Here is a 10,583-nt window from a genome sequence, read left to right as displayed (position 1 = left end):
GTCAACAACAGAGGGCGGGCTTTATGTGAAGACCTTCACTGCAGTAGACCTTATCGCAAATACCAATGCGCAAGCGCAGACTGTTGAATGAGGTGCATTGTGGGATAGATATGAATCAAATTTTGCTACCAGCTAGACCACAATGCACCTAATTCCAAGCTTTACGCGCGCGCCCCGATATTTGCGAAAAGGTCTATGTGCACAGTGCATGACGCCCGCCCTCTATTGCTAAGTCTGACTCACCCGCATCATAATGGACTGATCCAAACACGATTTTAAGCCAAGATGGCGTCCGACCGTTCTCCGTGAATGTTAAGTTTTTTTTCTGGTTAAAAATTCACACTTTTCGTGAAGTTTTTCCATTAAATTTATGTTTATATTACAAAACACACATAGTTCTAAAATGTATATGGTTTATTTGCCATTTTTGAGGTATTTAAGACTTGTTGGCGGCGTGTTGGCGACGCTATAGACTTGTTGTCGGCGTTGTCGGCTTGTTGTCGGCTTTTGGTAGGACCCCCTTTTTATTAATGGCAAATTTTCTTCGAAGAACTAAGTCAGTGTCAAACAATTGTTTATATGGACGTGGTCTTACATTTACAAACTCAAAAAAAAGTGCTGCCAATGTACGGAGATCATTCTCGTCATCATCTTGTTCATTTAGTTGTTTCATAAATATTAACGGTGGTGGTTCGGCAACACCAGCGAAACTTCATCAGCAAGACCCGATCACTGAAAAAAAAAAACTTTTTAAAAACAGTCAGTCACTACTGTCAATGTCATCAGTAGCCTATTCCAAGATGGCAACTAGTGGTGTTACAACGCCTGGGGAGCAGAAATCCGTTGAAGTTTGCAGGTGAGTAAACCATTGGATAACTTTCCGGACGGCGCCACCACTTTTTTTCACTTATTTTTACAAAAAGGGATCTCATTGACATTGAGGTGAATGCTGATTGCTGGTCATCTCGCCAACTGAAAAGTGTAAACTGTAAGCTCGCCCCTAACAAAGTCGCCCCCTACGCAGCTCACCCCGACCCGAGTTGTTGAAAAGTCGCCCCCTACCCCGCTCGCCCCGGGTTGAAACAAAGTCGCCCCCGGCAATGTGCCCCAAACATTCATTGCGCCCCAGCCAGTGTGGCCCCCTAGCAAAGTCGCCCCCAGATGTTGTTCGGAAAATAATGAAGGCTAAATAATGGTAAAAAAATATAGTTAAAATCTTTTCAAGAAAAATTCCGTATGAAGTAATGATGTGCTTGTGGAAGGTCTATGACCTAAAAACTACATGATCCCTACCCCCTAACATTGAAAATCTACTCTGTAAAAGTTAAATTTAATACAGGTTTACCCTAACCCTAACCCTAATCCAATACAATATTCTTAAATACCTAAGACAGTTTCTCTATTCCTATTGGTGGAGAGCGCGTCACGTGGGTGTGTATAACTCTTTGTTTATGACCGGTAAAAAGTGTTAATTCATGGGCGTGACACACGACCTTGCACCTGTACTTTTAAGACAGTTTCTTCATTCCTATTGGTCGAGAGCAACGGCTAAAACAGTTGTGCCACATCATGCGATACGCGCGACGCGCACACTTAGACTTAGACTTAGGCACTCCTGCGTCGTCCGACGCATGAGGCAGTCAACGCTCTCCAGGCAGATCGGTCAGCAGTCAGTGACCTGACGTCGCTCCAGTCTGGTGCCAGTTCATTTTAGGTCGGCCTCTCCTCCTCCTTCCCGGTGGGTTCCACCACAGGACTTGATTGGCGAGTCTCAAAGGGGGAAGCCGCAAAACATGGCCCAACCAGTTCATGCGCCGCCCACAGACTGTATTGGACACTGGAGTTTGTTGTGATCGTTCTCTGACCTCCTCGTTGCCGACGAAGTCATCCCACTTAATGCCCAAGACCTTCCTTAGGCATCTTGAGTCGAATGCATCAAGTTTCTTCTCTTGACTTGATTTTAAGTGCCAAGTTTGCAGCCATAGAGTAAAGTAGAAAGCACATTGGAATTGTTTGAAGAGAGAACTTCTTGCTTGTCCAGATTTTATTAAGCTGGTTGTTGATCCCTGGCTGTCATCCACTACATCAACTTTATCTTGCCAACGAGAATGTCAGGTGTTGTCTGGTGATCACCTGAAACCATGATTTTTGTTTTCTTTCTGCTGATCATAAGACCCAGTCTAGCTGAGGCATCACTGATGGAGTCCATTACAGTTTGGAGACCCTGGGTATTTTCGGACAATGCTGCGATATCATCAGCAAAATCAAGGTCGGACACTTTGGCTCCTCCAGTCCAAACGATTCCATGGTCCTTTGTAGCTTTGTTCAGAACCCAATCAACGGCCACAGCGAATAGAATAGGAGACAGGATACAGCCTTGGCGCACACCAGTTAGTACCTGGAACCAGTCACTGAGACTGTCTTCGGTCCAAACACGGCAGCGGGAGTTGTCATTAGATGTTTCCTATCGCTTTGACTATCCTCTCCAGAATGCCATATGAAAGGAGTACTCCCCACAAGGAAGGCCTATGAATACTGTCAAAAGCCTTACTGAAGTCAATGAAACTGACTGCAAGAGGCACCTGGAACTCCTGGCTCTTCTCAATGATGCGACCGAGAGTAAAGATCTGTTCTGCACAGGAGCATTTCGGTCTGAAACCTGCCTGTTCCTCACGAAGCCCATTATCTACCAGGTCACAGACCGATTCAGAATCATCTTGCAGAATCAACTTTGCCAGGAACAGACAGTTAAGGTTACACACCTCCAGTTGTCGCAATCAGCAAGGCTTCCTTTCTTTGGGGTACAGATGATAGTGCCATCTTTCCAGTCATCTGGGACAATTCCGGACTTCCACACTTGGTTACAGATCGTGCACATCCACTGAATGGATTCCTCACCACCTGCTTTCAGCATTTCTGCAGTGATACAATCAATGCCTGGTGACTTGTTGTTTTTCATCGTTTTGATGGCTTTCCTCACTTCGGCTGTAGTAAAATCTTCAGTTTTGATGGGGAGAGTACATGTAGCTGCCGGGTGTTCAGGATCATCAGGGGTTGCAGGGTCTGGTCGCCCCCCTTGCCAGCTTCTCCTCTCCACTTGATAACCCGAAAGAACCTGAAAGAACCTGAAAGAACCCTTTAAAATTATTTTCTGGGGGCAAATTTGCTAGGGGGGCGACATTGGCTGGGGGCGACATTGTCAGGGGGCGACTTTGTAACAACTCGGGGCGAGCCGGTTAGGGGGCGACTTTGGCAGGGGGCGGCTTTTTTGGTGGCGAGCTAGCTAGGTGGCTAGCTAGCTAGGTGGCAAGATGACCAGCCTCCACGGAGATTGAGGTAAATTAGATGTACTATCGAATGAAAAAGTGGTGGCGCCATACGGAAACTTTTCCAAACCATTTGTAAAACCAGGGCTAGAATAATATTCTGAAATCCCTTGTAATTTTCTGACACACCTAAAAATATCATGCTAATCTATCCTGGTGTCATGTCTGATGTGTTTTCAGTAGGATAACAGGAAAATTGTCCACATTCAGAAACTAAGCAGGCTCAGCAGTTAGGACAAGTAACCCATCCTAACTTACATCATGTGTATACTACATCTATGAGTAAGGACAGAGACAACAAAATATTTATAAAGTGCCTTTACATCAAGATCAAAGCGCTGAAAAGAGCAAAACAAATGGAACTACTAGTATTCTTACCTGTTTTCACGGTATATATATATGCCTAATTTTTGAAAAAATGATGCCTAATAAATATATAACGATGCCTTAACAGACCAATCCAATAAGCTCTGCCCCATTGCGTATTGACCATTCACAACGCAACGAAGGTCCGACAAATAAGGTCCGACATGCGTGCGCGTATCTTGGCGCACGGGGCAGAGTTGTGCAGGAAGGCATTGGAGAGCCCCACGTGTTCTTGCTCACACGTGCGTTGTGGGCGGAGCCTACTGGATCGATCTATTATCTTTATTTGTGTATATGAAGTATGCAAACATAATTATATTAAAACTTGATGGACATTGAAATTTTCACACCACACACCAATCTTCAATGACTTCAACTGGTCCCATTTGTTTTGAGTTTTTCCTGTTTTCAAGAAAGAATGGTTTCCCGGTAAAGCCATACCAGGAAGAAACATCTGCAGTGACTACAAGTGTTCTGTGAGACTCTGTGTATGACTCTAAAGCAAGCAGTTTGCATTACAAGGGCATTACAAGGGCAAATAACCAGTGGAGCCTTTCGTGTTTCTAAGTTTTGGTCAAGGGAGAGGCGAGTCTTTGCTTGGCAAATAAAACCACAAATTTTTTATCTAGGGACTATTTACATTGCGCACAGAGAGGTAAAAGATTTGCCACGATTTTAAGGACACCTTGAAAACAGGACCTCCTTTGATATACATGTAGGCCTAAATACAATGGCAAAGAGTTACAATTTTGATGCGTACTGGGAGGTTGTTCCACATTCGAGGAGCAATAAAGGATAAAGTCGGGTTGTGAGCAGATGAGAGTGTTCTGATGGTTGGGTGTTGTCAGGCGTGTGTTGTCAGAAGCTGATCGCAAGCTTGAGTAGAGGCGTGGCGGTTGGTAGAGAGCAAGGCAAGATGACTAGCCCGGGTGCTATTTCAATGGGATGGGTTCAATGTGTCATAATGTCTGTGGATACGGAAACTAATGTTTGTCACAGTAAAATTTGATCTAGTCCCCAAAAGCAGTCACTGCATTGTTTTATTGTTGAAGTTTGCTGAAAGAAAGCCGGTGCTGACTAAATGTTCTGCCTATTAGTATTATTCATCACCCGATCATTGTTTGTGTTTCAAGTCTCGCTCCAGTAAAATTGTCTTTGTTCAAACCCAAACACCTTTCTAACTGACCTTTTCATTTACTATGTTATTTGCAAAAGTATGAGTCTGTGATAAGTTTGTTTTTTATTTTGATTACTACAGATTGATGGGTCCACAAGATGCCAATATATCAGGAAATGTTCATGGAGGTGTTATTTTGAAGATGATTGAACAAGCAGGCCTGATTGTTTCAACTAGACACTGTAATGTCATGAGGAGACACGTCAGTATAACTAGGAATAATAATAAATAATAACTATTATAATAATAATAAAAGCAAGTATCTACAATGTATTTAAAGGGACACGCTGCCTTGGATCGGATGAGTTGGTCTATAAAAAACCATTTGTTACCGGTTTTTATAAAAAAAATATGCATGCTGGAAAGATGTTCTAATAGTAGAATACAATGATCCACACAAATTTGCCTCGAAATTGGGTGGTTTTCCTTTTACTGTGCGAACTAAAACGGTCAGTCATTTATATGGGAGTCAAAAATTGGACTCCCATAAATGGCCGACCGTGTTAGTCAACGAGGTAACTTTTCGAGGCACTTTTGTGTGGATCATTGTATTCTACTTTTACAACATCTTTCTACCGATTGCAATTTATAACTAACGGTTACAAACACTTTTCAAAGACCAACTCAACCGATCCAAGGCAAGGTGTACCTTTAATCTTGCAGATGATGAGTAAATTTCTTTTGGGAGGAGTATTGGCTCTGAAAAGAGACAACAATGTGGTCTTGTTGTTTCACACAGTACGTGTAAACTCTGCTCGTCTTGCAGGAGACAAACAAATATTTTGATATTTCAAATGCATGAAGATGAGCAGAGTATTACTGTTTGAGACCACCCTGGCTTATTGTAAAAGAGATTAAATCATGGTTGTTTCTGCAAGTTCAGTAGTTCATGTTACTTGTTCCTATTTTCCACACTGGATGCAAAGCTTCAGACATGCTTTGAGTAATGTGATTTCAATGCCATGATTCTTTTGGAAGTACGGTTGAATGTTACAATATGGACCCACTGAGTTTTAAAAGCAGTTTATGCAGTTTAACAATATGCACAATTTTTACAGTGCTTTCATCGCGCCCAATGGCATCTCAAAGTGCTGATTCTACATGGTGTTTGCAGAGCTGTTCAAATATAGCACCTGCCTCCATTTTAGTGTCTTGCTTGGCATATGTACTGGGTTAAGAGGGTGTAGCGTGTGGTGTAGCGTAACCCAAAATTGCCAGCTAGTTTCAACAATAAAATAAATTTGAGTCTGCCAGAGTTCAGAGCTCCAGTTTCCAAAGCTGATCTTTATTTCACAATGAACTGTAAGAAATAGGCCTACATGAGAAAACCTTTGTTTGCTTCTCAATAGTCTTTAAAACAAAAAACAAGTAACAATGTTTATGAGAAAACAGTTAAAAATACGAAAATACCTTTAAATGGTAAATACAAGCCAAATCCTTAAAAACAGGGATGGCTCCACCAATTTGGCCAGTAGTGGTATGTTCGTAAATAAGAAACAGGGATCGCTCCTTAACTACTAAGTATCGATATTAAAAGACCAAAATACACTTATTCATGGAATGACCAGGTGGAAATGCAATATCTACAAGAATATGGAGTTCCAAAAGTCTGAGAAATCTGAACCTATTTGCTGAATTAAATACGGGGGTGAATCTAGGTGAGGCACAAATTCAAATATAGAGCAGATTGACCCAGAAAAACATCGTTTTGGCAAGCTGTGATAAATAATTTTGTAAAAGCCTAGGGAATAGCTCTACTTACATGACTGTGGTTCGAAGTGTCTAAAGTGATGACTAAAATTGAGGAGAGTGTTCTATAAGTAGTAAATCGTGGATCAAATTCATTTATGTAAGGATGGCTGCAATGGTGTTAAAAACCATGTGAGTTAGAAAAAACTCACCCTCTGGCTAGCTTGAAGGGGGCCCTCAAGCGACTCTATAGAGAGGGTAGCACAGTCTAATACAGCATAAGTGTCAAGACTGGGACTAAAACCCACACTCTGATTGTCAGAAACCCTAGCAATTGAGTCTGGTGTACTTGACTGCTTGGCCATGAAACACCATCTTAAGATCTGTAGCAATTTAAAGATAACATTACTTTATCAAGGAACATTGTACGCTTCAAACTAAACAAGCAGCTGATGGGTTATTTTCTCATGTATGCCTTGTGTATACGTGATCAAGAAATGTCACTGCATGATTCACGTTGATGATATTTTTGCATCGACATTAATATAGGAATCCACATCAGAGGATGAATTTGAGCAGTGTGTGGCAGGTCTAGTACGGGTGGAGAAGACGGACTTTGTACAACCTATGTATATAGGAGAAGTTGCCCAACTTCATGCAGAGATAACACACACAGCATACCACTCCATGGAAGTACAAGTACGAGTATGGGCAGAGGATGTAATGCATGGTAAGAATGAAGAGGATGAGCTGCATAGAGTACACATACATGAAGGTTACATCATCGTATAGCAGATAACTTCATGTGGGGCCTAGAGGAAAACATCTTCTGTATTATTGTTGGAAAGGGTCAGTCAATGTGCAGGAAGTAATCTTTACAGTATATATGGTTGAGTCTTTGATTTAATTCTGACAAGTATTAAGTCATCTTTTAAAAGATTTTTTGAGAGCACTCTACTGTCCAGATTCAAATAGATTTGGGTGACAGCAGTAAGCTGTTGGTATATGACTGGGAAGGTATACTAGAAAAAAAATGTTACAAAACAATTCAAAATGTTGCTGTTTTTGTTTAAACAATTTAGAAACAGTAGTCTCATAAATATCTTTGTCACATTTTTGGTTGGTGACCGTATGAGATAATTTTACTTCAAGCCATTGTGTATTGATATTCATAAATATTTACCTAAGCAAAATTTGTTCTGAATTTTGGGGATTAAACTTTCTCTGAAAAGTTTGAGCTCTATGTTTCAACAGCAAACAATGCACTATCCATTCCATGGCTGGCACAGGTCTTATACTTCATAACGGTTGGTTGTTACTAACATCTTTTACAACTAGAAATTAAATTTGTGCAGCAGTTGGGGGAGTGGGACATTTGCGTCCCCATGCCAGCAAATGTCTACAAAATGTGGAAAAGATCTCCGCTAGAATACTCAAAGCATCATTCAGTGGAAGCCCAGTCACTACCATCATCACCTGCTACAGCCCAACAAACGCCAGCTGCTAAGACAAGGCAAAACTATTCTACAGACATCTCAAAACAGCTATAGAAGGAATTCCAAAGCACAACTTTCTTCTAATTGGAAGAAACATGAACGCCAAGGTTGGCCATTCTACTGCCAAGTATATATTCCACAAATGTACAAACCGAAACGGCGACTTCCTTCAAGACCTCATCGACAAAACTGACCTCACTCCTGTTAACTTAAATTTCCAGAAACCAAAAGAGTGACTATGGACCTTCACATATCCATCAGGCTACCACGCACAGTTAGATTTCATCTTGGTGAGAACTAAATGGAAAAATAGCATTCGTAACATCGAAGCCTACAGCTCATTCGGAAGTGTTGGCTCAGATCATCGTATCCTCACCTGCCGCATAGTCTTGAGCCTAAGAGCACCAAAACAATCGACTCAGAAAAGAATGATGCTAGACTGGAAAGTTCTTCGAACAGATGCAGAATTGCAGAGGAAGTTCACCGTTGCTGTTCAAAACCGATTTTCTGCACTCTCAATCAACACCACAGACCCATGTGAAGAGTACACATACCTGGTACAAGCAAATAAAGAGGTGGCCCCTAAACTTCTCCCAAAAAGGAAGCGGAGAACTAAAGCAGCAACCCTGTACAACAATGAATCAGTTGCCGATGCGAAAGAACAACTGCAAATGGCAACCGAACAAAGCGAGGTACAAAAACTAAAAAGCCAGCTCTCTGAAGCCTACAAAACAGCAGAAAGTGACTACTACAAAGAAAGATTTGATGAAGTATCTGACAACTTCAATCGGAACAATCCATCAGCAGCCTGGAAAACAATTGACCACATGACTGGTAGAAAAACAAAAACCCAAGGAAGGCTTAACGGCAATACACCCGAGGAACGACAGAAACAGTGGAAAGACCATTTTGAAGCTCTACTGGGAGAAGAACCTTCAATACTAGACGACAGTGAAAGCATTGAAACTGTTTCCGACTGTGACCTAGAAATCAGAGAGTTTCACTATGGAAGAGCTCAATGCGATTTTCAAGGCTTCAAAGGCTGGCAAAGCTCCAGGTCTTGATGAAGTTCCACAGGAATTCTGGCAGAGTTATTCAAAGTTATTCTTTTATCTCTTTGCAACTTCATACTAAACTCAACAGAAAAACCACTCGAATTTGCAAGAAGCGGCATAGTCCCTCTACCCAAGAAGGACAACCTTAATCTGGCCACCAACTACAGAGGTGTAAGCCTGACCCCTATTGCAGCTAAAATATACAAAGACTCATACTCAACAGATGCAGAATCCCTTTTGAAGAGAAGCTAAAATGGAACCAAAATGGATTTAGGAAAGGCAGGGGTACTGTTGGACACATCCTAGCTCTGAGGCGCATAATGGAAGAAGCAGTTATCCACAATCTTCCCCTCATGGTAACATTTGTCGACTTTCGAAAGGCATTTGATTCAATTCACAGGGGGAAAATGTTCAAAATACTGAGGGCGTATAGAATACCATGAAGATGGTCTGCGCAATCCAAGCCATGCACGAAAACACTGAAGCAATTGTTCTTTCTCCTGAAGCCATACTGATCCCTTCAAAATCAAAGAAGAAGTTTTACAAGGCGACACACTTGCCCCATTTTTGTTCATTATTTAATTGGACTACATAATGAGGAAGTCAACCACAGACGCAGAGCGACAAGGTTTTACACTCAACCAAAGAAATGCTCCAGATACCCTAAAGAAGTCCTATGTGATCTGGATATCGCTGATGATATTTGCCTTTGCAGCGATGATCAGCGCAATGGCCAAGAGCTACTGAGAAATGTTGAAAGGCATGCTGGAAGTGTGGGCCTAAGACTTAATGAGTCAAAAACCGAATATCTAACAATCAATATCATCACCAATGACAAAATTGACATCAAAACAAGTAGCAGTGTGCAACTAAACGAAGATGAAAACTACAAGTACCTGCGAGCCCCAACATGATTCCGACCTCGGTCGACTAGAGAGAGAGAGAGAGAGATATTTCATTATAAAACACTTAATGAGATCTGAACCAGGCTGGTACACCTTATGAATATAAGCATAGGTTTATCATGTTCTGTCATTAGTTTTTGGTTGTACCTTTAACCATGTATTAGGTCGTATGGGACAATTTACATGAATATGTTTTTAAGTGTCGAGGCTGTCTGCCCAAAGCAAATCCTTGGTATGTGTTGAAATTGTAAACTTCAATCAACCATCTGGGAGCATGCGAGGAGGTGGCAGTTGACGACAATGGCACTATGGTATCACTGACACAGTCCTGGAGGACTCGAGGCTAGTCTCATCATGATCTGTGGTCTCAAGTCCATTTTTCATTAACTAGGACTTTGACTAGGATTAGGGTTGAAATGTTATAATGAAAGACTTTTTGCTTTGCAGGTCAAGGGATTCTCCCAATATGTAGAAAGTACGTTCATGGCCAATGTAACTGAAGAAATCAAAGCTGGTTTTGACCTTATAATATCTTTTATTTTAATGTCACATCTTAAACCATGACATTT

The 10,583-nt window shown here is 41.5% G+C and overlaps 2 protein-coding genes across 2 annotated transcripts in view; both read left to right on the top strand.

Moving 5' to 3' along the window:
* Nucleotides 1–261: 261 nt before the first annotated feature.
* LOC139950777 (putative cytosolic acyl coenzyme A thioester hydrolase-like) overlaps nucleotides 262–10,583 on the top strand; it is a 29,146-nt gene continuing 18,824 nt past the window's right edge. The window contains exons 1-3 of the mRNA XM_071949586.1: nucleotides 262–856; nucleotides 4,951–5,071; nucleotides 7,108–7,288. Coding sequence (XP_071805687.1) covers nucleotides 531–856; nucleotides 4,951–5,071; nucleotides 7,108–7,288 — 628 coding nt within the window. The 5' untranslated portion in view covers nucleotides 262–530. The remainder of the gene's footprint in view (nucleotides 857–4,950; nucleotides 5,072–7,107; nucleotides 7,289–10,583) is intronic.
* On the top strand, nucleotides 7,306–10,576 carry LOC139950779 (uncharacterized). The gene has a single exon (XM_071949587.1). The coding sequence runs from the start codon at nucleotides 8,483–8,485 to the stop codon at nucleotides 9,116–9,118; it is 636 nt and encodes a 211-aa protein (XP_071805688.1). The 5' UTR covers nucleotides 7,306–8,482; the 3' UTR covers nucleotides 9,119–10,576.

Source organism: Asterias amurensis, chromosome 18, assembly GCF_032118995.1.
Source record: "Asterias amurensis chromosome 18, ASM3211899v1".
NCBI classification, from domain to species: domain Eukaryota; kingdom Metazoa; phylum Echinodermata; class Asteroidea; order Forcipulatida; family Asteriidae; genus Asterias; species Asterias amurensis.
Note: the sequence above shows the minus strand (reverse complement) of the source record. Positions and strands in the feature narration are given on the sequence as shown.